The sequence below is a fragment of the Muscardinus avellanarius genome (assembly GCF_963383645.1).
Source record: "Muscardinus avellanarius genome assembly, chromosome: 14".
In the NCBI taxonomy this organism is placed as follows: Eukaryota; Metazoa; Chordata; class Mammalia; order Rodentia; family Gliridae; genus Muscardinus; species Muscardinus avellanarius.
In genome coordinates, this window is record NC_137800.1 from 70,611,005 (window position 1) to 70,637,526 (window position 26,522).

The following is a 26,522-nucleotide window of genomic DNA, read 5'->3' on the forward strand; positions in this document are numbered from 1 at the left end:
CTTTTTATTTTTTAATCCATTCATCTGTTGATGGACACCAAGGTTGGTTTCATAATTCAGTTATGAGTTGCACTGCTATAAACATGGATATCCATGTATTACTATAATAGTCTGATTTGGGACACTTTGAACAGATACCCAGGAGTGGCTCTTCCTTTTTTATAGAAGTGTTGTCTGACATTTTCTTTTAATGTAGGTGTTGTCTAACATTTTCTCATGGTTAAATTCAAGTTCATACATTCTAGGCCGGACTACTTCAAAGTAGGCATTATATATTTCTTTAAGTATCATATTTGGAAATACTCAACCTCTATCTGTTTTTCACTGGAGATAATTTTCATTGCCCCTGCAAGAATGCAGTCCAGTATCTACCTAGAATCTAATAGGTGTGGAAAAAACTTAGAGAACATTAAAATAAACACCCTGCTCATCATCAAAATTCCCTGTAGAAAGCTGGGCGTGGGTGGCGCACGCTTGTAATCCCAGCATTTAGGAGGCTGAGACAGGAGGATCATGGTTCGCAGACAGCCTCGGCTACTTAATGAGGCCCTTTGCAACTCAGTGAGACTCTGTTTCAAAATAAAGAATAAAAATATCAGGCTGCAGGTGTAGCTTGGCGGTCGAATGCCCCTGGATTCCATCCCCAGTACAAAAAAAAAAAAAGAAAGAAAAGAAAAGAAAGAAAGAAAGAAAGAAAGAAAGAAAGAAAGAAAGAAAGAAAGAAGGAAGGAAAGAAAGAAAGAGAAAAAAAGAAAAGAAATCCCTGTAGATTTAGCCTCTGTTATTGGTTCTTGCTTGATTTTTTACTAGAGTGTGACATATGACTTTTCTAGCTCCTACACTGCCTCCACATTGAAGAGGTAGCTTTCAGTATTCTACTGTAAGAGTCACCTCCTTTCATGCATTTATTTATGTATATGCCCGTTTTTATCCATTTATTATTAGGACTTTTAAGTGCCAGTTTTAAAGACTTCATTATTTTTGTGTTCGAATTATCCCAGATTTAGACAATGCAATATCCTTTTAAGCTTGTTTAAAGGAGCCTTTCTTTTGGACACTTAAGACAGAACAAGAATTCCACTGTCATCATGGATTTTTTTTTTTTTTATTTCTCACATAGACTACCAATCCGGTCATTTTATTTTGTTGTTGTTAATGCAACTCAGAATTTTGAGGGAAGACTATCTAAAAGATCACTGCTATCAAAGGTAGTTGGGAAAACATCCCCCGAATAAGAAACAGACAAAAAAAAATCTGTAAAATTTTTGCATAATCAAACACTGATATTTCAAAGGTAGCCCAAGTCATTAATAAATTATTTTCATTCATTAATCCAATTGTTATTTATAGTAAGATTTTATAAATATTTAGTACTTATCTTAAGTTCTTGAACTGACTTGTGGCTCTTATCAAGATGTGTGTGTGTGTGTGTGTGTGTGTTACTGAGAATTGAATTCAGGGGCATTCTACCTCTGAACTAAACTCCCAGCCCTATTTTTTAAATTTGGAAACAGGATCTCTCTAGGTTAATGACAGTTTCACTGCTTTTTGAATCCTCCTGTCTCAGCCTCCCAAGTACTGGGATTAAAGGCATGTGCCACTGCATTTGGTTAAGATGAAAGGCATTTACAAAATTTATTCTTTAGTGATGTACATCAGATGTATATCATTTCATATGCACAAATACATAATGTATAACTTAAACTCTTATAAAAGTAATTATTTCTTCTAAAGAAGTACAACCATCACTCAAATATAGACACAGAATATGTTCCACATCCCAAACTCTTTCTTTTGGGATATTTCTTTACAAAGAGATATCTCTCCCACCAACTTTCTATTACAGTATATCAGCTTCTCTGATTCTTCAACTTTATATAAATGGACTCACATAATTTATAATGTTTTAAAAATGGCTTATTTTGTTCAAGAGTTTGTCTGAGATTCTTCCATATTATTACTGATAGCAATAGTTTGTTCTTTTTCATTTTTATGTAGAATAAAGAGATCAGCTATTTTTATATTTTTCTCCTACAATGGCCATTCCCATCATTTTCCAACTCAGGGCCATTATATGCAAATCTTCTGTGAACATTCTTTACTATGTCATAGAATATATGTAGGCTTACTTAAGTTTGTGTAAACATAAATAAAAATTTACAAATTTTATATTTCAAATTTATATCTCCATCAGCAATTTCTGAGTGCTCTAATTTTTCCATCTCTTCACCAATACTTGGAATTTAAATGATTTAAAATTTTTAGCTAATGAGATTTTATCTTCAGTTTACCCATGCATAGCTAGTGATGCTGTGCATATTTTTATATGCTTTTCAGACTCTAGGATATTCTCCTTTCATCAGATGCCTGGTCAAGTATTTGGTCCATTTTTAAAAAATGGGTCAATTTGTTTGTCTTTTTATTACTGTTTAAAAGTTCTTGTATATTATGGTATATATCTTGTATATATTATGATTACAAGTTTTTTTTTATTATATATATGTTGAAAATATCTCCTCTACACCTTTCTTTTCCATGTGCATAATGTCTTTTTTGTGGTACTGGGGATAGAATCCAGGGGTATTATACCTCCAAGCTATACCCCTATCCCTATTTTTTTATTCTTTACTTTGAAACAAAGTCTAAGTGGCAGAGTGCCTCACTAAGTAGCTGAGGCTGGCTGCGAACCTGTGATCCTCCTGTCTCATCTCACCAAGTACTGGGATTACTAGCATGTGCCACCATTCCTGGCTCATAATTTTTTAAAGAATGTACTGATTTATTTCTACCAATTTATTGCATATAAGAAAACAAGGATGTTTCTAGTATTCTTCTACTATCTTTTATAATTGTTTTAGACTCCATACTGATAACTCCTATTTGATTCTTGATATTGGTACATTGTATTCTGTTTTTATGAATGTCATTAGAAGCTAATAAATTTTATTAATATTTTGAGGAATTCGTTTTTATTTTTTCATTTTCATTTCCATTTTTTTCTGCTTTTATTTTATTATTTTGTTTTGCTTGCTATGGGTTTCCCCTATTTTTCTAAATTTTTGAGGTAGGAGAATTTTTTTTTCTAAGCATTTATTGCTAGAATTTCCCCTGCCAGCTCCATTTTAGCAATATACACATTTTTTATATATAACATTTCTAATGGTGTCTGTGAGGAACAGAAGTTCTTTGTTTCAATGGATCAACATGTCTATGTATTCTTTAATGATTAATGCTCTTTATGTCCCACTTAAAAAACTTTGCCAAATTCATTAAATTATTTTCCTGTAGAAAAAATTTCTCCAGAGATATTACTGTTTATCTTTCATGTGTACATCCATGACCCATTTAGAAGTGGGTTTTGTGTAGCCAGAAGTGGTGGCATACACCTGTAATCCCAGTACTTGGGAGACTGAGACAGGAGGATTCAGCAAGCCCCTGTATTAAAATAAAAATAAAATAGTACTAGGGGTGTAGCATGAAGATAGAATACCTCTGCGCCCAACCCTCAGCACTCAAAAAATGAGTTTTGTGTATGGTGTGAGGTAGGGACCAAGATTTATTTTCTACTATATAAATATCTAAGCAATTAAGTATTAGTGATGAAAAGTGAACCATTTCCCCACTATACTTCAGTGGAACACTTACCAAAGTTAAATGAGCTCATTTTAAGGTTTTCCATTCTCTTCCACTGTTCTCCTTATCTTATTTTTGTATTCTATGCTTTTGTAATAAATATTAGTATCTTTTGCTGCAAATCCTACACATTTATAACTACGTGTCAAAATTGTGCTGGCTAGCTAGTCTTCTCCCTTTACACATTCATATTCACTTTAGAATCAGCTATTACTTTTTAAGAGGGGTGTTCCTGGGGGTTGAACCCAGGGGCATTCTAACTTTGAGATACACCCACAACCATTTTATTTTTATTTTGAAACAGGGTCTCTTTAAACTGCTAAGTTGCTGAGGCTGGCTTCCAACCTGCGATTACAGTTGTGGACCACGTGGCTCAGAAGTAATTTTTTTAATTAAAGAAAAACCTGAAATTTTATTGAAATTGAATTGACTATGTAGGTCAACTTGAAAAGGCTGATGCCTTAATGATATATGTCTTTGAATCCATGAGGACAATAATTTACTCATCCCACTCCCCATTTTTTGAGTTATTTTTTTTTTTTTTGTACAGGGAATTGAACCCAGAGTCATTCTACCTTCAAGTTACATCCCTGGCCCTTTCTATTATCTATTTTGAAACAGGTTTTTCTAAATTGCCCAGGGTCTTGCTAAATCGCTGATGTGGGCCTGGAACCTATAATCCTATCCCAGCACCCCAAGTACTGTGAGGACAGACTTATTTAGGTTTCTTTAACTTCTTTCAAGAGTGTTTTATAATTTTTCATGTAAAAGTCTTACTCATCTGTCATTTAATTTGTTCATAGGTGTTTGATGGTTATAATGCCATGTAAATGGTACTTCTTAAATTTCATTTTCTAATTTGGTTAATATACAGAAAATAATACTGATGTTTTATACTAACATTACTTCAGCAATGTTGTAAAATGTGTTTAATATTTCTAATAGTCTGTGGATTCTCAATGATTCTGTATGTACATAGCCATAACAGATATAAATGTTAATTTTTTCCTGCTTCCTAATTGTTTGCCTTTTTAAATTTATTTTACTTATCCCATTGTCCCATTTCTCTAGCCAATAAATACCTCTTGTGTAATACTGAATAGGAAAAGTAAGAGTGGATACAGTTGGGTGACTTTTGAAATATAAGTCTACATATTTCATCTTTCAAATTCCCACTCAGAAGGTTCATGTTGGGGGCCTAGAAAATCTACATGTTACAAGTATTCCAAGTGATTCTGATGTAAGGGTGTCCTAGAAACATACTTTGTCAATATTTTTAAAAGGATAAAATTTGTTCACATAGAGAATTTTCTTTATAAAAATGTAATATTGCTGGGCATGGTGGTACATTTCTACAATCCCAGTACTTGAAAGGCTGAAACAGGAGGATTATAGGGTTGAAGCAGCTTCAGCAACTTAACAAGACCCTATTTCGAAATAAAAAAATATATAAAAAGGCTGGGGGTATATCTTGAAGGCAGAATGCCCCTGGTTTCAACCTCCCAATACTCTTCCCAAAAGAAGAGAATATTATACTCTTACTTTTTATTCATCTTCCTATCTCCATCCTCTTCCATGTCAGTGATGGGTATATGAAATATTTTTTCTGAGTACCTTTTGTGCTACTTCTCTTTCCCTGACTCTTGCTCTAGAAATAATATGCACTTAAAGGTCCAAGTTATAAAAATTTGATTGACTTTGAGACATGGAAGATAAGGAGCAGAAATTAAAATGTGATAAAAAGAATCTCAAAACATGAAGGAAGACGGGCTATTTTATGTAAATTTTTGACAAAAGAATATCTAGAATTATTTCAATAATAAAATAGTCTGCACTGAAATAAAGTGAAAGTGCACTTAAATCCCTTTGAAGAGGAACAAAGCTAAAGTGATAGCAGTAATAACTTTCAAATCCTTAGAAAGAAAAAAATGTAATTCAAAGACATATTTCTCTATATCAAAAAACCATCAATATGTAAAATCAAAGAAACACTGGGAAATGTATGGCTAGCTATTCCTTCAAATTACCTGATTATTTGTCTACAGATTTGGCTAATGAATGAAAATATAAAGGGACAAGGAATCTCAAACCTTTTGAAGAAATAGCACTGTATTCATTCAAAGGAAGTATGATTTATGTAAAATTCAAAATTGTTTGAATTTCCTTTCTTTTCTTCACTTCCTATAGAACCCAAGCCTAAATGTTTTAATTATAATTTATATCCTTATTACTCAACTAAAATATTATTTTTAATAGTTAATCTGATAAGCCAAAGATGCCTCTTGCTGCTTCTTGAAATAAGAGTCATCCAGGCCATATGCAATCTGTAATCTCACCTGTAATCTCAGGATTTGGGAGACTGAGACAATAGGATTTCGGGTTAAAGGCTAGTGTGTGGTAACTTAGCATGCCTCTGTTTTGAAAAAAGCAAATAATAAAGGGCTGAGAGTGTAGTTTAGAGGTATAATGTCCCTGGGCTCAACCCCCAGTAACACACACACACACACACACACACACACACACACACACAGAGAGACATCATTTAATCTGTGTTTAATAAATGCAGTGTAATGATTAGGCAAACACCACATTTAAAATGTGACTACTATAAGCCGGGCATGGTGGCTCAGGTTGTAATCCCCGCGCTTGGGAGGCAGAGACAGGAGGATTGTGCAGGTACGAAGCCAGCCTCGATGGCTTAAGAGACCCTGTTTCAAAATAAAAATATAAAAAAAAATAGGTGTCTGGGAGTGTAGCCCGGAGGTAGAAGGATTTCCAGAAACCCCAGTACCACACACACACACAAAAATGTGACTACTATATATATGTATATATACGTAGCATATAATATATATGTACTTTTCTTATCATTATACAATCAGCTCACCACATTTATGGGTTCCACATCCATGAATTAACCAACATCAGATCAAAATACTGGGGGAAAACTACATCTCTACTAAACACACATGAGCTTTTTGTTCTTGTCATTATTCCCTAAATAGTATAGTAGAACAACTGCTCACACAGCATTTGCATGGTGTGAGGTATTCTGAGTAACCTAGAAATGACTTAAACGACAGGAGAGGAGGTACAGAGACTCTGTTTAGGTGCAACATCATTTTATATAAGGGACTTGAACATTCTAGGATTTAGGTATCTGCAGGGGTTTTCAGAACCAAGCTCGTCTGGACACCGACTGAACTCACTGAGGTTATAGGATCTGAAATCAGACAAACATGCATTTAGTCCCCAATTCCACAACTAGTTAGCTACTTAGCCTCGTTCACACCTTTATTCTCTTCTTTTCTCTCTTTCTTCCTTTTCTTTATTCAAAAATGCCCTTTGAGCATTTTCTGTGTACTAGATTAATATCATAAATACATACTTAGGGAAACCATGGAAAGTTTATGTGGAAAAAATATATTATGCCACAGGCATAGGTGCAGATGCAGAGATGAGCTGGACCTGGGGTAATTTCCAGTAGCCTGGAGGTAATAATGGGAGATAAAGAAGGAAAGATGAGTTCAAGTCTGGACACCCAAGGCCCCGAGCGCCAGAATGAACAGTTTCAAATCCACGTGCAGAGAATTAGAAATCAAATGGCTAGTGAAGAAGTCTTGTATTAGAAGTCCAAAAGAGGGGATGCCTTCAAGAGGGATTGACGACTAAATATTTAAAAAAAAATCAGGGAAGCAATGGATTAGAGATGTACTGTTGACTTGTTAAAATAACCTGGCTTGAAATGAGGCTAGAAACTAATGGTGGTGATAATGAAAGGGGAGGATTGGGAGTAAATGATGGAGTTGGAGGAGCCCAGAATCCCATGGGGAGGGAGAAGGGAGGGAGGGAGGGAGGGGGGGGACAAGGCCAAAGACAGATATATTTTCACTAAGCTGAAGGTTTACTATGCATGTGTGCAGGCAAGAGCCTAGGGAAGAGAGACTGAAGATTCTGTGGCCAGGGAATATACCACGAGAGAACTTACAGCTAAGGTAGATAGGGAAGCTTTGTGCAGCCAGATGAGCACCTCTCCCTCTGAGACTGGAGGGCAGGACTCCACAATGAGAGTTCCTTTGTAGCGGGGAGGGAAGCAAGGTAAAGTTATCTGTGTACTCCTGGTGGGCACTTATGAGTCAGAAAAGTGGCAACATCAGGGCACAAAAGACCAAAAGTCATAAGTTGCACAAACATAAAAGAGGTTAGCCCATCAATAGGTTCTAAGTGAGAGCTTCACACCCTTCTGATTCACACCACAGAAACCACTCTGGTTCTCCTGTGTTGCAGGGTGGTTTGTTGGGTGTCAGTGCAAATGTTCAAAGGGATGTAAAGTGCCTTTGATTTTCACCTCTCTTCAGAAACAGTCCTGCAGGGTTGTAGAGACTGCGGGTGCAACCCAAGGTCCATGGTTTGTGCTATGCGTGACGAAATAAAGAGAAAGTTGTAGGTTAAAGCAAATGATTATTTATGTAGAGATAAATACATCCTAGAAGTTAGTAGTTGCAAAAGACAATCACTCCATTCTGTATGAATATGTTTAGTCCATATGCAACTAATCAGTTGTGGAAACCTTACTGCCAAACTGCTCCCAAACCTGTGTCCACCGACCCTACAGCCCACACCTGTGAGTTGTAAGGGGCAGATAAGAGAGTGCTTAGGATTTCAAATCAGGTTCCCTCTCTATTTGAGCTCCTGGTTGGGAGAAGGAGCAGAAGCTGTCCTGGTCACCATGTCCTCCTCCATGACCCATGGACCAGGGCTTGCACCCCCAGGAATGAAAACTGTAGACAGAAAGCAGCAAAGCTGGGCTTCTGGCCCCTGTGTCCTCAAGCTAGAGTCAGGTGGGCAGAGACCAGTAGCCTGCACTTGAAAAGCGGAGTAAGTGCATTTGGCGGGAGAGGGCACCGTGCTGACTATGCATCTTTGCTTTGAAGTCTCCCCTTTCGTATTAGCCTGACAGTGCCAAGGACTGAAACTGGGCTGCAGAGAAGAGGCGTTGGTCCAGAGCACTGACCCCTTGGCCAGTGCTGGGAGAGGAGTTAGGGGGCGCCCCTGGCGCAAGCCAGGGATAGCCTCGTCTCTGCTCCAGTCCACAAATCCTTAACGGATTTTCTTTCTCTCCCTTCACCCTTTTTCTCTCCTTTGCTCTCTTTCTTTCTCTCTCCTTTTTTTCCTTTTCCCCTCTTTCCCCCCTCCCTCCCCATCCCCTTTCCCTCCTCCCATCCCCCTCTCCCCTCCCCCTTCCATGTGTGTGAGCCTCTTCCTCTCCCCTCCTCCCCCTTTCCGCCTCTCTCCCTCTCTCCCCATCTCCTTCTCCTCTCAGCTCGCCGGGCGACCCTGCTCCTGCCTCCCACATTAATGGCGGCATCTTCGGAGGATGATATAGACCGGAGGCCCATCAGAAGAGTCCGCTCCAAGAGCGACACGCCGTACCTCGCAGAGGCCAGGATCTCCTTCAACCTAGGGGCAGGTAAGGACGCCCCTCTCGCCACCCGGCTTCCTCCAGTGCTCAGTGCCGGCTCAGCCCCCGCCCCTCCTAGGGGTCCCCTCCCCAGGTGCCCTCCCCGCCCCCGTCTCCCCAGCCGCTGCTCGCCCGCTCTTTGTGTCTCCAGTCTCAGGAGGGCGTGTGTGTGTGTGTGTGTGTGTGTGTGTGTGTGTGTGTGTGTGTGTGTGTTGCAGGGGTGGGGGAGGGTAGTGCGTGGAGCCCTACATCCGCCCTGGAGTCACACAAGGGCTTTCCCCTTCCAGGAAGAAAAGAAAAGTGTTGTCAGTGATAACAATGATCTTCGGGATCGCCTGAGCTGTGGGGATGCCGGTGCGCCGGCTGTGGGCGGAGGGTCTGGCCACGCTCCCGGACTGAGGCTCGCTGGCGGGGCTACTACCGGGTGGAACTTGTTGGTGACATTCAGGCGCTGGTGGATTTGAGGGCTGGTTGTCAAGCTGCAGTGTCGGAGCTGGGAGGGGGCGGGGTCGGCCGCTGGAAAGAGAACCTTTCCCTTGCACCGGGCAGAGTTGGAAAGCAACGTGGGGGTAGTGGTGAACGCATGGTCTATCCACGCCAGGTGATTGGATGCTGCCGGAACCTGTGCTCAAAGTGGCCCAGATAGAATTAAGTGAAAAGGGTAAACGGGGTATTGGAGGGAAGAAGGCTGGGGGGGGGGGGTTTAAAAAAGACAGGGGGGAGAGAAAAGGAGGGAGGAAGATAGGAAGAAGGGCCAAAGGGGCAACAAAGAGAACTGAGTGATTCAGAGCCAAAAAGCCCCAGTTGAGTCCACTCAGCACTCCTTAATTAGAAGCACCAGAGTCTACACCTCTACTGTGGCTGCTACTCCAGACTCACTCCCCACCCCCTCCGCAAGGAGTTACTTTACCACTGGGGAAAAGTTGTCCACCACCATCTCCACAATACTGCCTATTCTGAGTGACCTCTAAACCTCAACCCCAGTCTGTGTCTCTTCCTCTCCAGAGTCCTGTAGTATTCTAGTAACTCCAGTGCAGAGACAGTGAGTACGTGTTCCTGAAGACTCACTTTTAATAACCAGACAGTACTTTATTTCCTTCAGAAACTAAACCCTTGAAAGTGGAATTGAGTCAATGTGTGTGTGTGTGTGTGTGTGTGTGTGTGTGTGTGTGTGTGTGTTGGAGCAAAGAAGACCTTCAAACCTTCAAATGGTGATCATTTTGTGTCTTGCTGAGAAGTTTGGACCAAGGAGAACACTTTGCCTAGAGCATTAAGATTCTTTTGCTAAGCAGCTTTATCTTTATGGCTGAACAAATTGGGAACTGAACGTGCCAGAGTCGCCAAGATGCTTGGAGTTTGATTTCAGTGTCTTGGTGATTTGGTTTATTAAATCATACATATCTGATCACTTCTTAAATGGTTGCGTCTGTCTTTGGAGATGGAGACAAGATAACTTCATTGAGGAAGTCTGGTCTTTTTTTTGTTATATAGTATCTCAGGTCATGGTTGTTTACCTTGGGAAATGTCAATCCCTTACTTGTATATCCTGAATTTAGAATATGATTCTAAGGGACTTTTAAGAATTAAGAAGAACTCCGTGTAGGAACAAGACTGTTTTTCCAAACCAGTGGTATTAGGAATTATTTAACTGACCCCTTTGCTAACAAACTCATCTACATTCCCTTAATGTCTTTGGCTTAGTATAGTAGAAAAAGATCTAAGGCAGCAGTTAGTAAAGGTTATTTAGCTTCTATTAGTACTACTAAATCAAAGCAAAAAATGAAAATAAAGCACTAAAGAGTCTCAGGTTTCAACTATTATTCATTTATTTTGGGCCACTTTGCTCATGAGTTAAACCCACTGACTTACAATCTTTTATTCTGGGTAAATAGATAGATCTGGAGTCCAATGAAAAGATAGGCTCAGGCAGGACTTTTCTACCATTTATTTGGAAATAAACAAGCCAAAAAAAAAAATACCTAGGACCGTCTGTGTTGTTTCTTAAAGTACCCTTAAATTCAAAATGGCAAAAAATCACCAGAGAGAAATAGCAGTCCTGTGGAGAGGGCCCTTTGGTGAAGGAAAGAGGCTTAGTAGCTACTTTTGCTGCCACCCGGGGAGCTGTCCTCTCTGGGTGGTGCTGAAGCAGACCAAGAAGCAGAGAAGGCAGTGTAAGATGGACAGCAGAGGGAGTGGCGCTCAGGTCCTCTCTGTGATGGAATGCCAGGGGAAACACGGAAGATTTGGCCATAGAAACTTTCCTATCCCTGCCCACCTACAGTTGCTGCCTGTTTACTACGCCTTACGCCTACTGCTCCATTGCTCAAATCGGGCTTTTTTTTTTTTTTTTTTTTTTTTTTGCTCTAATTTTGCACCGGCTGCTCACTCCTGGGGCTTTGTTTATTTTCCAGCTGGTTTCTGGTTGCTTTCCTAACAAAGTAAGATGTACTCGCAGATGTGCCTTTCCCCCACGTTTAAAAGTAATTGTAACCCCTGATTTAAAAAAGCAAGCAGCCTTGTTTATCTCCTTGAGCAGCAAGTTGTAATTAAACGATTAGTGTCGTTATCAGCGTGGTTGAACAGAGACGTCTGCACACTCCCAATAAATTACATAATCTGGGCATAATAAGCGTTTTGTTTGTCTCTTAACAACAATTTATGAACCACTAAGCAAGCAAGCATACCTCTATCCTTTCTTCCCATCCCCACCATGACCCCAAAGACTCACTTTGTGTATTTTCTTTCCAGATTTATTCTTTATTGCATCAAACTACTTATGTTAAACATTTGCTTTCTCACACTCACTCATTATGTAAAAATCCATCTTTAATATTTTAGATGTTAAGGAATGCTTCAAGTAAATAAAATACACGTATTAATTTTCCTTGACTATCATAAAATCATTTTGGGTAGTAACTTCCACTAATCTGTAAGCTGCCAAATAAAGTGGGCTGGGATTTTGAATACTAATTAAAGACTTAAACATTTCTTCAACTACACCTGCCCCTGATAGTACTTAATAATATTATTTTGGAAATAACTTCACAGATAGAGTGAAGGATATATTCCTTCACTTACAGTTCAACGTCCATCAAAATTGCACCAAAATGTGGGTCTTTCAACATTATATAAAGATGTTAATTTCAAGGTACAGCCCAGAATTGGAGAGTAGAGAAAGGAAAATTTCTAAGCCATGATTTGTTTTTCCCCAAAAGCCTCTTTATAAGTTTTAAATGTCTGTTCAGATTTTCAAAGATGCAAATATTGATAGTTGATTGTTTGGTGAAGATAGCATAAATGCTAAAGAAAATTAAGTCAATGCAATCTGTTGAAAGTTATCCAGACACATCAGGCCTCATTTAAAACACTGGAAATGAGGCTCTTTTCTCTGAGAAATTTAAATGTGCTGAAGGGACATTCTGTAACAGAAAAGTAGTATGTTCACACTGTGAGTAGCAAGTTTTTCTAATTGTCTTCTCACTTAGTAATGAACATCACTGATGTGCAATACATTTTTATACATGCATTTTAATATAAAAGCAAATATTTCTGAAAGTTATGTATTTTGATACATGTCACTTCAGTTAATGGTCATTATGTAGGATTCAAGTAAAAACATTAAAATTCAAATGGGAACAGGTGAAAAAAGGGGAGGGTCCACTTTAGCCAGTGTGTTCTATGAACGAAAGAAAGCCTGAAAAGAAAACCTGAGGTAGTGTTTTTCACAATTTTCTACAAGAGAAACTGATATTTTTGTGCTGCCCACTTTGATGGGTGCTAAAGTGGATGTGGTTTCTGAGTAAAAAAAAAAGGTGGACCATGTTGACATTTTTATGCTTTAATTAATAAGTCCCTTCTATAATTAAGACAGTTACATAAAAGACGAAATCAATTTTATAGCCTCATTGAATGATGATGGATTTGTGCGACTTTTCTATACAGGTTACAAAGGACAACAAGAATGGCCTCACAATAGTAGTTATTTAACATTTATAAAGGCAAGTGCTGTGTAAAGGCGTGCAGGTTTTCTATTGGTTTATCTTCTGCCATGTTTGTATAACCTAAACTAATAATTCAACAGCAGAATCTCTGATAGTACTTGGACCGAAGCTGTAGATATGAGAATTTCATATATATTTTTGTTTTGAAATTGTTCTCAATTTTATCAATATGTCATATTCCACCCAGAGACATAAAAAGCCCCATTATTGCTCAATTTCTACCTACCAAATCACAAGTTGGTCGAATATTAAATCATGATTTAATCAAAGGTACAGAAAGAGCTTTATTATTACTTTTGAGTTACTCCATCATTATACCTAGCTCTTTATTTGGAAAAAAGTAATAATGTAAATAATTCATCCATTTAAGAAGTATTAGTTGAGCAGTTAGCTATGTAGCAGACCATTTTAGATACTTATTATACATGACAGATCAAAACAGAATTTACCCTCATGAATTTTAACTTCAAAACTTCAAAACTAAAAACTTTAATATTTTTTTTCGGGTCTGGGGATGGAACCCAGTGGCATTCGACCTCCAAGCTACACCTTCTGTCCTACATTTTATTCTTTATTTTGAAACCGGGTCTCACTGAGTTGCAGCAGGCCTAAGTAGCTGAGGCTGTCCGCGAACTGCCATCCTCTGGTCTCAGCCTCCTGAATGCTGAGATTACAAGCATGAGCCACCACGCCCAGCTAAAACTTTAATTTTAACAATAAAGAATATACAACTTAAATATCCTTCCAAAATTACTGGGACTAGAAGTGCTTTGGATTTTTTTTTTTTTTTTGCAGGTCTGGGGCTGGAACCCAGAGGCATTTGACCTCCAAGCTACACCCCCTGCCCAATTTTGAAACAGGGTCTCACTGAGTTGCGAAGGGGCTCACTATGTAGTTGAGGCTGTCCGCGAACCGCGGCCCTCTGGTCTCAGCCTTCCGAATGCTGGGATTAAATATACTTTAAATGCATTTTTGATGCATTATAATCACACATCATAATAAAAGGGAAAGGGAAAGGAACGTGCATGCACACCGCACTTGATGAGCTTCCCCTCTGAACCCACACCACTCCTTCCCTTCCCCATATGTGATACTGAGATTGGCACTGATACTTTCATATATGTACATAGAGTCCATTGAATTGTTCCTCCCATCAACTCTCTCTCCTTCATTTCCATCACTTCACTAGGATTTCTGTTCCTTTTTCTGGAGTGTCTTTTATGTCCCAACTTCTCCCTAGCTTCCACATATGAGAAAAAAGACCACATGACTCTTCACTCTCTCTTAAGGCTTATCTGACTTACCATAATTTTCTCTAGTTTCATTCATTTTCATGAAAATAACATAATTTCTTCTTCCTTATGGCTGAGTAAAATTCCATCATGTGTATATCCCATAACTTTTTAATCCATTCATATACTAATGGACACCAGGAAAGTATCCCTAGTCTGCAAAATCTTAAGTCCAAATTACTATAAAAAGTTAATGATACTCAAAAAGTTTTGGATTTGGGAGCACTGTGAATTTAGAATGTTTTCAGAGTAAAGATGGTCAATGTATGATATGTAAGAAAATGTACACTTTGTTACACATTAACATGTCTTAGGGCCAAAATGAATAAATAAGGCTAAAGATTTGAGGCATAAGAGGTAAGAAGAGGCATGGACTGTAGGACTGGCAATGTGGAGAAGAAGAGGTTTGATCAAAGTTCTTCAATGCAGGTAGAAGAATGAACAATGTCAATTTGGGGCAAGGAAGAGAATGAAGGGAAGTTAGTGCAAAGACACCAAATGTGGAGTGTTTCAGGTGTGGCTAGCCCAGGGTGGCTGGTAAAGAGTGAGCAAAGAGAAAAGAAGCAAGAGAGAGGACAAGAGAGTTGAGAGGGAACAAGGACCAGACCATCCAGGGTCAGGTGAGCCCCTGCAAAGACTTTGACTTCACTCTGAGTAAAATGTGGAGCATTGCAGGGGAGCATGATCTGTCAGGTTTTTCAAGGGTCACTGGAGCTGCTGTGTTAAGTATAGACTACAGTGGGGCTGCAAGGAGGCAGGGAAGGCAGCTTCAAGAGAAACACAGGACAGCAGAAGCAGTGGGAAGTGATTGAATCTCATGAGTATTTAAAAGTCTGGATAGTAGGCTTTCTTTACCGATTGAATGTAGACTGTGAGAGAAGGAGAATTTAAAGACTTGACCCAAGTGACCAGAGGAGTCATTTTGGGAGATACTGGAAAGGCTAGGAGTTCTAATACAGACCTGTTCAAATGTGAGATGTCTACTAGATATGTAAATGAAAGTATGAAATAAGCAGTTATATAAATCTCAGGTTAAAAATGAGGTTTGACCTGGAAATAAGTACTTGAGTTGTTATTAGAGAACATTTACTAACATTTATTGTATCAAGGACTTTTTAAGCTCTTGCTCATTTATTTGGCATTATTATTACTGTCTTTGTTTTATCTACATGAAACTGATTCCTAGTGAAGTTGAACAACTTAGTGAAGTCCACCTAATAAGAGGAAAAAGTAGCCGGGCGTGGTGGCGCACATTTGTAATCCTCATACTTGGGAGGCAGAGACTTGGGAGGCAGAGACAGGAGGATCGCACAGGTTCAAAGCCAGCCGTGGTGGCTTAAGAGACCCTGTTTCCAAAAATAAAATAGGTCTGGGAGTGTAGCCCGGAGATAGAAGGGCTTCCAGGAACCCCAGTATGACCAAAAAAAAAAGTAAAGAGGAAAAAGTAGAATTTGGATTATGTTTTATGTGACTTCAAAACCAATGATTGGCCATGATTTACTCTAAGAGAGTGAACTAATGCTACTAGTTTTGCCCCAAGGTAATAATTAAAGTGGAACATAGCTCAAAGAAAGAAGAGATGGAAAGAGAAATGTATCCTAACTCAGTATTTTTTTTTAAGAAATGAACTGGAACTCACTATAAAAATATACTTTCTATTATCCTATATAACACACATATATGTTTATAATTGGAATAAAATTTTTCACAAAATATATTCTTAAAAGATGCAAATGCACTCTGATGTTCTTTATATTATGTTATCTCATCCTTCCCCCATCCATGACATCCTAATGTATTTTAGTTATAAATTTGCTGGATATGACCCACATAAATGATTTTATAACCCACAGTTGGAAAACATTACTTCTTGGTAGTTTTCTAGAGGCTATTTCTGAACTCAGTGTTTGCATGGAATTCCTACTTGATTCTATTGTATGGATAAGAGTGGGATAAATTCATTTTCTTATCTGAAAATGACTCAGGATGAAAGAGAAGAATTCCAAACAGTCAGGATCATTTTAGCCCTTGGGTACCTTAGGCACAGAACCATGTCCAAGACAAAAATGTTTTAATGTATTTTAAACCTTGAAGGAAAGATGAATATAATGCAACCCATGGTTTGTATTTGCCATTATATTAGCACAGTATTCAAATATAGTTTTTAATATTTTTTTGTGTAGTGAAAGGGGTCCACAAAGGCAAAAATGTCCAGAGCTCACCAAAGTCATAAAATGCCTGCAAAGAGTATAAACAGAAGCAGTAAGAAACATCCTCTTTTCTGGGATGGGTCTTCTGGAGAGGTCTTCCTGGATTCTGACCCTCCCTCTGCTACCTACTAGCTGTGTAACCTTGGCCAAGACATTTAACCTCTCCCTGCCTCAGTTTCTTACCTGTAAAATTGAACTAATGATGATGACCATCTTGAAGGTTTGTTTTGAAGAATAAATAAGGTGATGATGGTGCAATGCAGAAGAGTACCTGGCACCTAGTGAGCATTCATTCGCACAGAGTGGAGAATGAGGCCCATTATCTTTACTTGTTGTGTTTCATCTTTGTTGCATCCTTCCAAGATATTACAAAAAGTAAGATAAAATAAAATGAATCAGGTGATGACATGTTACTCCTACGGGCAGACCACATGAGTTATAAATTCAGAAGTGTTCACATAAGGAGTAAATTTTCCTGGGATTATAAGTCACCTTTAAGCCGGGCGTGGTGGCGCACGCTTGTAATCCCCGTGCTTGGGAGGCAGAGACAGGAGGATAGCGCTGGTTCAAAGCCAGCCACGCTGGCTTAAGATACCCTGTTTCCAAAATAATAGATGAAATAGGTCTGGGAGTGTAGCCTGAAGGTAGAAGGGTTTTCAGGAACCCCAGTACCTCCAAAAAAAAAAAAAAAAGAAAAAGAAAAAGTCACCTTTATTCAATTCTCCTTGCTTGGACTACAGAATGAATATAAGTAGTTAAGAATGAGAAAGGAAATTATCCCCTAGACTCTAAAAGTTAGAGACATTTTCATGTAGAACATTCTATCCTGATCAAAGCAGAATGGATCAACTTTGAAGTATATTTTGCAAATGGCCATGTGAGAAAAACCTACTGGAAATTCCAACAATGCCCTTAATTTGGAGAAAGGGGGGAAGGTTGAGAAAGATGGAGGGAAGAAAAGAGAAGGATTCCAAGAAGAAAGACAAGTGAGAGACTGCAGCTATTCAGTTGGAAAGGTCACTCATGTAGATCAGGTGTGTGCATAAAACATACACACACACACACACACACACACACACACACACACAATCTTAGCTTTGGAAATGTAAGGGAAACATGTCTTCTCTAAATAATAGGCACAGTGTTCTGTGATGGGTGTGAAGATCTGCTTGGCCCCAAACCTAAGTCCACTACTTATGAACAGAATAATTTCTCTGAACCTTTAAGCCTGTGACCTGGGTATCAGTCTACCTAATCATCCCTGCTTCTTTGAGAACTAAGTGTGAATATATTTTGCCAACAGCCAAGTGCTGTGCAAAGGCCAACGATGGATGTGATGTGGTTGAAAGAGACAGCTTTTAGCATCTAGCTCCGGTGAAAATAAAATGTTAAGACTGAAAATGTAAAAAACGGACTAATTCTCCCTAGAGCTTTGCCTCTGGCTTGGTCCCAAACTCAACACAACCTAATATTCCAAAAAGGGCTGAACAATTTATAAATCATTCAATTTACAAATTTGGTAATTTATAAACTTAGGACATGTTCATGCCTCTACTATCAGTTCTCATCATTACCTGAAATGAGGTGTCCTAAGAATTTTAATATCACTAAAAGCTAAAGTGCTTGAATTTTACAAATATTTTTGAACTGTAGAAATTTTTAACTTCTTAGTTGCAGACCCAGCCTCGTTGCAACCACTTGATAACAGTTCTGAAGAAAGAACATGTCATTTTGAAGCTAAAAGCAACTACATCCCACTCTGGAACCATGTGCAAGGCCATGGGGACGGGTAGTCAAACTTGGTGCAAAACAGACTGTCAAATAACCATGCAGAGCCCTTCTTCCCCAGCCTTCTCTCCCCTTCTCTTTACCCTCTCACCCTTCCTCCAACTGGAAGCCCTCATTTGTTTGTTTTGCCCTTATAAAAACACAACCAGAAGTTCCAAGGCAAAAACCTTCATTTCTGAGAGGGAGAGATATAAATGTCCCCTGTGGATCTGCAGAGGTCTAGGGCTATTCATTTCCTCCCACTCAAACCATAGAATTACAGCTTGCACAGCTGTGCGACCAGCTGCCCTGCGCCTACTGCAGGAGCTACCATGCTGCCTTCTAGCAACATCCTTGCTCTATACGATCTTGAGTCTGAGTGGAATCAGCTAAGAAGCATCTTTCATTAAGAAAAGTGACTTCGGCCAGCAATCTGGGGATAGGACTTAGAGCTCCCTTGTGTGTAAGGAAACTTCATTCTAGAAGCATTTTTCTCCATGTTGAAGGTTTAGTTGAAACAAAATAATGACTGACCTAGGTTTTACTTCTGTATGTGTTTCTTCTTTGGGTTTTACAGGTTAGAGTCTTCTAAACTGTGGATTTGACTCATGAAACAAGTAAAAAATGTTAGCCAATTGTCTGGGGCTGGATCTGTGGTTGATAATATGGATCACACTAAATTCTGGTTAATTGCTACTTCTGGATGATATATAATTTATCATTCACATGATTTTTGCATGTATTTTTACTGCATTTGACATAAAAGACATTTGGCTAATAGGCTGTAAGCAAATTAGGTACTCAATATGTTATGACAATTGTGCAAAGATTACACAATGACTAAATGTTTTCTCAAGTTTTAAAAATGCCTGAGGTAGTTTTCCTTTATCAATTTGTGAAGAATCATTTTAAATATGCAGACATAAATCACTGGTGTGGTTTCTGAGGTTTAGCCAAAGGTGGTCTCTTCTTTCCACTGCCTCACCACAAAAGTCCTGCCCCTGCCCTGAAGCCACCAGATGGCCTTGCTGAGCATCACTGCAAAAGATGCCTGGCTTACCATTTACTTGATCTGAAAATTCCTGGGTTTTCAAAGTCGATGCATATGTTTGCATCTTTGGGACCGGTATCTTGAGAACATTTTTTTTTTTCTCTTGAAATAAGGGTTGTGCTTTTTTTTTTTTTTTTTGTCCACCCAAGCCTGAGTCATACAATGTCACCACTTGGCCCACAGAATAGCAGCTAAATAAATGGAATGTATATTAAGTCAAAGGCCTGCTGAATCCATCCATAAAGATAATGCCAGGTCAAGGCAAAGTAAGCTCAAGTCCGCCTTAAACTCACTTCATCGGCCTCTGGGTTACAGCTCGTATAATATGATCTGTATGAACACATTCTGTTGTAAAGCTACCTCGTAAAGAAATATATCATCTGCAGAATCCTTTCATAGACCCAATTATAGGAACGATTCAGTAGAGTTATAGCTGCTAGGATCTACGCCCTGTAGCCTTACTGATTCCAGTTATTAAAGACAGTGAAGTGGAAATATTGAGGTGGAAAGGAAACAATAACTGAATTTAGCCAACACAGAGAAGATTGACATAATCATTCAATAAGGCATAACTTGAGTTCTCTCCTGTTCTTGCATTGCTAGCTTCATTTATCATAGGTGGGATGTCCTACAAAATTATAAGAAGGCCCTTAGTACAATACACCAATATATTGTCAGTATTTCCCTGGCTCATTTACACAAAATTGTACAGGATTCATTTAAAAATACTAGTTGAGAATTTAAATTCAATCATCACGGTACTTTATCAACTATGATCTTTAGTGGCGAGTGGCAGAGAATAAAATAAAAATAGCAATGAAAAAATATGTTGTTAATTAGTAATTAGCAAAAATATATTCTTGGGAGAAAAGTTCGATTGTGAGAGAGGTGATTCATTTTAACCCTTTACCAAACACTCAGATCAGAAGGTATTGCTACTAATTTGTTATCTCACACAGAATTGAAATGGTGCTGCTATCTTTGCAGAGAAATCACATGGTTTGTAATAGGAATACATGGAAGGAGACATAGTATGGAGTAGATGTTAAGGTTCAGACGAAAGCCTTTTTAGTTTCTTGTTCTTAGAAGACTTTATTCTCTGTCAACCTCTGCAAAGCCCATATACGCCCAATAGCCACAATGCATCTTGAGTACATTCTAGTGTCTTTTCAAAATTATAGCTGGTTTCATTTCTCTTATGCTCACTCCCTAGTGACTTACAGAAAAATGATTGTTATTTATGTGGGTTCATAAAGACATGATCTTTCCCCGTAAATCATTAGTTTCATAAATCTGTTGTTGAGGTTTGATTAGTTTTCGTCCTGGAATGGCAGAATCAAAGCTTAGTTTCTTTCAATTTCTCTTATTACATTCCAAGCTCTGCCACCATTCTAATGAAAGGCTTTACTGTGGTGAAGGTTTAGAGGCTATATATACATCTAAGAGCAGATGCAAAGAGTAAGGTGGGTAAGTAACAGTCAGAGCTGGAGTCTTCCTTGGGAAGTGGGGGCCCCCGCTGATTTGGGACATAGCATTATGCATCCAGGAAGAAAAATGTCTGTAAATCATCGACTCCTGGGAGCTGATCTGACCAAGTAAAGGTTAAATGAGGGTCCCATTGCTTGATGGCACAAGGAAGCACTGTGATATGGAAGAAAACACGGGTGGATTTTTGTCACAGACCTGCATTTGAACTCCATTTCTTCTCCACTGAGATATTTTAAGGCAAATTTACTATCTTTCTGAACTTTAGCTTGCTTACTTGTAAGATGAAAATTCTCCCATCTCAGAGTCATGACAATTGCATGAAAAGGGAGATAGGAGAGTACTTGGCATGGTAGGTGCTCAGTAAGTACCTTTTGGACAACTTAGCAAGAAACAGGCCCAGTTTACTTTATTAGCATAAAATATTTTTTCCACTGCTGGTACTGTCAATTGAACCCAGAAGTGTTCTATCTCTGAGCTGGACCACTAGCCCTATTTTATTCTTTATTTTGAAACAAGGTCTCACTAAGTTTCTGAGGCTATCCTCAAATGTGATCCTCAAGTCTCAGCCTCCCAAGGATTGGCATTACACTATGCCCGGGTTTTAACATTTTGATGTTGTATCACAGTGACAATTATTTAATTAGATAATCAAGACTATTTTAAAAGCCTAGATAAAGATTTAACAAAAGAGAATTTGTTGTCTTTTATTTTTTTTGTGTGTGTGGGTGGTCTGGGGATGGAACCCAGGGGCATTTGACCTCCGAGATACACCCCCTGCCCTATTTTGTATTTTTATTTAGAAACAGGGCCTCACTAAGTTTCAGAGGGTCTCACTAAGTAGCTGTCTGCGAACCATGATCCTCAGGTCTCAGACTCCTGAATACTGGGATTACAAGCGTGTGCCACCATGCCCAGCTGTTATCTTTCTTCATTGTAGCCCATTCCATTAAATTTTGGTCTAAATAAACATTTATTAAAGACTGCTAAATTCTTAATATACTTTAACAGTTTCATTCACAACTAAATCCATTACTAGATACAACATCCCGGAAAAGGAGAGATTCTCTTTCTGGGGAAAGAAACCATATCTGCTGCCTTCACCCCTGAATCTTCATGGTCAACAGAGGGCCTGATCCATAACAGATACTCAAAAAGTACTTCTTGAGTTGACAAGAACCATGACCACCTAACTATCACCCAATACAGACTTGTTTAGGTTCTTTTTATAAAATTACTTTATGGGTGCATTACAGTCATACATCTTAATAGGGTTCAAGCTGGTAGAGGCATACACGCACACATCATTACTTAAGCCCTTCCCTAATTCCCACCCCATTCCCTCTGCTGTCCCTCCTTCTCATGTTTGGCTTACTGATTGACTTTGATATGTTTATGAGTATATTAGTGGATTTCCCTTTTCCTCCTTCCCATCCCACTCAGGTCACCTTAAGGTCACCTTATTTGCTCATCTCTAATCAAATAGTAACATCTATAGCCACTTCTATATATCTGGTCCTTACTTCCTTCAGAGAGTATCCACAAGAGAAGCCTAGAGCTGTATACAGTCCAGTCAGGCCTTTCAACATTGTTGTACCTCTCTTTGAGCCGCTCTCCTTTCTGAGGAATGGATCAGAAGCTTATGTTCTCTTGTGTTTGTGTGTAAGTCCTCAAGGATGTGGAGAGGATTATGTTGATTTTTACTCATGTTACATTACAGTTGCAATATCGCTTGCAATGATGCTATTAGCTTCTCTACATCACTATTCAGTTCATCGTCTCCTCCCAAGCAATTCCCTAGACATGAAGAGGAATTTAAATTGCAATCCTTGCAAAGACCAGATGTTACATCTACTGCACTTCAGAAATGGGGATGCCTTTGATTTTGCCCATTTTGAAAGTGCAGAAATGGAAATAAAGCAGGCATTATGAAATAATCATAATGTGTTTCTCCTCATTGAACCCAGAGGATTTTCTTTTTGATCTGCACATAGGAACTTACATCATTGCCACAAAATCATGGGAGCCTCCTATTTAATATACTTCTGAATACTAGATTATGTAAAATAAACTTTACTAAAATTGGAACAATAGTGTATGTCATCCTTCATCTCTAAGTATTTAGAATATAAACTTGTATTAAACAAAATTTTTCTTATATTCTGCTGTCATACTCAGGCTGCCTTAAGATTGAGAGTAGGAGAATTATTTTTAAATATTTGAAGAACTGAACTAAAAGGAAACTTAGAGATTATGTATCTCAATTAACACATCTTGCACATGAGGAAATTATGACCTACAGAACTGTGGTCCCTAACAGGAGAAAAAGAAATAGAGGAGTTTCTCAAAATATGAACATTTCATAGTACCTCATTTGGGGAGTTGTGCTGGAGCCAACTCAAGTAATTTCATCAGCTGTCTATGCGATCTCTTCTCAACTCCATGGTCACCATTACTTGGTAGCTTGAAACTGATCACAGAGAGAGTATTTACACCATGTGAATCAGCCCACACCGCTATAAATTAGAGAGCTGATTGTTAAATATCTGCACCACTCCTTAGTTCACAGTTGCGACTAATGTTTGGTAGACATACTATAACCACTATGTATACACAGAAGTAATTTAGGCATGTCTTTTTGTTTGCTTGTTTTGTTTTGTTTTGCTGCTAAACATATTGAAAAAAATTGCATTAGAATGGTTTTGCTTGACCAATTTAATTTGACAACTGAACGTTCAAATGTTTAATTTACTTTCAAGGTCCAAGGAATATGTTATTGGTAATTTTCTGTTTGCCTTTCTATTATTTTAAATGGAAAAATCAATATGGAAATGAATAAGGATTGTAAGCATGCCTATTGATAGTATGCTTTCATTTTAGGACAGATATTAGAACATGTGACACAGGTATATTTAAAATAATTTTTCATGGAAAATATTTTCACCTTCTGTTGTTAGGCGCTTACACAGATAGAGTAAACTGTCTTTTGCAGTCCATTCAATAATGAGATCGAGGTGGTCAGCATTCCAACACATTATGCAGCATTTTCACAGTCCCCAGCTAATGCCAGTGTGATGCATTAATTTCTTTTGGAGTGCAGTTTCAATCAAGTGAACGGCGAATCATTTGCAGTATCACCACGCCAGCCCTGCCAGCTGGAAAGCTGAATCCTGAAGCAAGAAGTCAACAGCTATTTAGAATTTCCTCAGCTATCTCTCCTCAACACAATTGTTTAACTACATCAGAGCTTTCAAAGAGTCATTATATGTAGGCCTTCAAAAGGGAGCTTCCATAAATGGCGTGTCTCTACATGTCACATGAGCTTGCAAGCACAGTCGAGAAAGATTTTGTTTGTTTGTTTTTGGAACAGTTGCTAGCTCATAGTAAATGCAGCTGCAGATGAAATGAAGGTCCCAGATGAGCACTTGACTTGCCATAGGAGATTTGAACAGCCTCCTTTACCCTCTTTCCTTTCTTTTTAAAATGTGACCCAAGGATGGTCATAAGGGATTACACATACGTCCACTGAGAAAACATATTTAAATTTTACATTTATGCACAGAGGAGTTTGAAGGTCATCAGCTATACTCTTTACCATTTTGGTGTGTGTTAAAGCTCTTCCAGTCATTTCCAGGCATTCTATCATACAAAAAAATAAATAAATGGATTTAGAATGAGATTAATAAGAGAATGGCCTATGGATGGAGAAATCCAGATAAAGTAACAAGACAAACTTTTAAGGTGTTCATATACCCTGCTTGTGTTACTTGAGAATAGTCTAGCTAAATAGAAAAATCAAGCAGAGATTTTTTTTAGTGGTATTTAGCTTAAATATTGCTGACTAGTAATATTTAAGTGGTCTTAGCACTATTCTTTGATATACGAAGTGAGACTTGTCACTTTAGGACAATTCCTTTTGTCAACTAACCATAAGAGTTGCTTAGTTTGGGCCAGTTAGTTGTGATTAGGTACAATAATGTCTCTTTCTTTGGGATAAAATTTCTTTGGGATTAAAATGCCATAAAACTCCTTTTCAGGGAACAGATTCCGGGAGGAACAATTATGACCATCAAACCCTTGTAGGGCAACAGATCCTGGGAAGAGAATACATTGGAATGAAAACTAGATTTTGCCCTCATTAAGATCATAGGGTGAATTAGTGTGAGGGGCATTTTTTTTCCCATTGTCTTTGAGAAAGGATTGAGTTCCAGTCTTGATGTGGGTGGGATCTGTTTGTTAGCCCATGAGCTATGGAACACAGCCCAGAGAATGTGTATTTTTCACTAACCATAGGACCTTAAGTCATTGAAGGGCCCTGCTTTATCTTATTTCTCTGTAATTAGGCTGGAGATCATAACTGCATCTGTTTTACAGTTGCAAGGATGAGGTAAGGCAGTATGCCTACTGTCCTTAGCTTGGTTTGTGGCACACAGCAAGCACTCTAGAAATGTTCACCAGTGTTATTAGAAGGAATGGCTGGCCTAGTCAGCCCAGGATGCTAAAAGCTGCAGAAACTCAGCACCTGCTGAGAGAAGCGCTGCAGACAGACTCGGGTGAGCGGAGCCAGCTGGCTTGGCTGCAAGATCTCTCTGTGAGTCCATGTTCTCACTTTGGTCCCCCTTTGGCAGAGATCTGCTGAGAGGCTCAGAGCAAAACCTCTTTAGCATCCTGGGCCGAGTCTTGGCCAAAGCAATCTGTCCCACACCATAACTCAGGCTGTGAATAGGCAGATTCAGGTCTCTCTTAGGCAATTCAACTGATAGGGTGAAAGTATTTAACTCAGTAGGCACATAAAAGGTAGGCTTATGCCAGTGCTTAGTCACCTCTAATTCCAATTACTTGGGATAATTATGCAATTTGAAAATATCACAAGATGCGAGGAGTAGGGTGTGAGTCAGTAGCAACTCCAGGTCCTTTTGCCCTTCCTTTTGGAAAGCCCAATTGCTGTGTCCTTCCTACATGGGCACTCTTCAAATGGCTTGACAATTATACCAATTGGTGATGGTATAATCAGAGCTCTAGTCATTCATACCTCTATTTTACAGCAAACAGCAAATAACTATTTAGAATCTCCTGTGCTCAGAATATGTGCTAGATACTGGGACACACAAATAGGTAAGAATCTCAGTACTTTGGAAACTGAGACAAGAATTATCACAAGTTTAAGACCAGCCTCAGCAACTTAGCAAGATTCTCAACAACTTAGTGAGACCCTGATTCAAAATCAAATCAAAAGAACTGGGGGTTATATCTCAGAGATAGAATGTCTCTGAGTACAATCCCCAGTACCACTAAAAAAAAGAAAAGAAAAAGAAAAAAAAAAGATAAGCATGCTCCTCATTCTTAGGAGCCTGATTGTGATTGGGTAGAGGGATTGTAAACAGATGGTGATCAGACATAAAGTATCAATGGGCACAAGAAACAAGGAGACCAACCCCACTTGAGAGAGTATGGGACCCACCCTCCCTCTCTCCCTTCCTCCCTCATCTCTCTCTCTCTCTCTCTCTCTCTCTCTCTCTCTCTCTCTCTCCCTTCCTTCCTTCCTTCCTTCCTTCCTTCCTTTCTTTCTTTCTTTCTTTCTTTCTTTCTTTCTTTCTTTCTTTCTTTCTTTCTTTCTTCATT

General features: G+C 38.7%; 1 protein-coding gene across 1 annotated transcript in view; it reads left to right on the plus strand.

Moving 5' to 3' along the window:
• The window catches only part of LOC308273603 (phosphatase and actin regulator 1-like), a gene marked incomplete at both ends in the record, with an annotated part of 491,535 nt that overhangs the window by 18,603 nt on the left and 446,410 nt on the right, over positions 1-26,522 (plus strand). Inside the window, one exon of the mRNA XM_080710811.1 lies at positions 8,957-9,103. Coding sequence (XP_080566937.1) covers positions 8,957-9,103 — 147 coding nt within the window. The remainder of the gene's footprint in view (positions 1-8,956; positions 9,104-26,522) is intronic.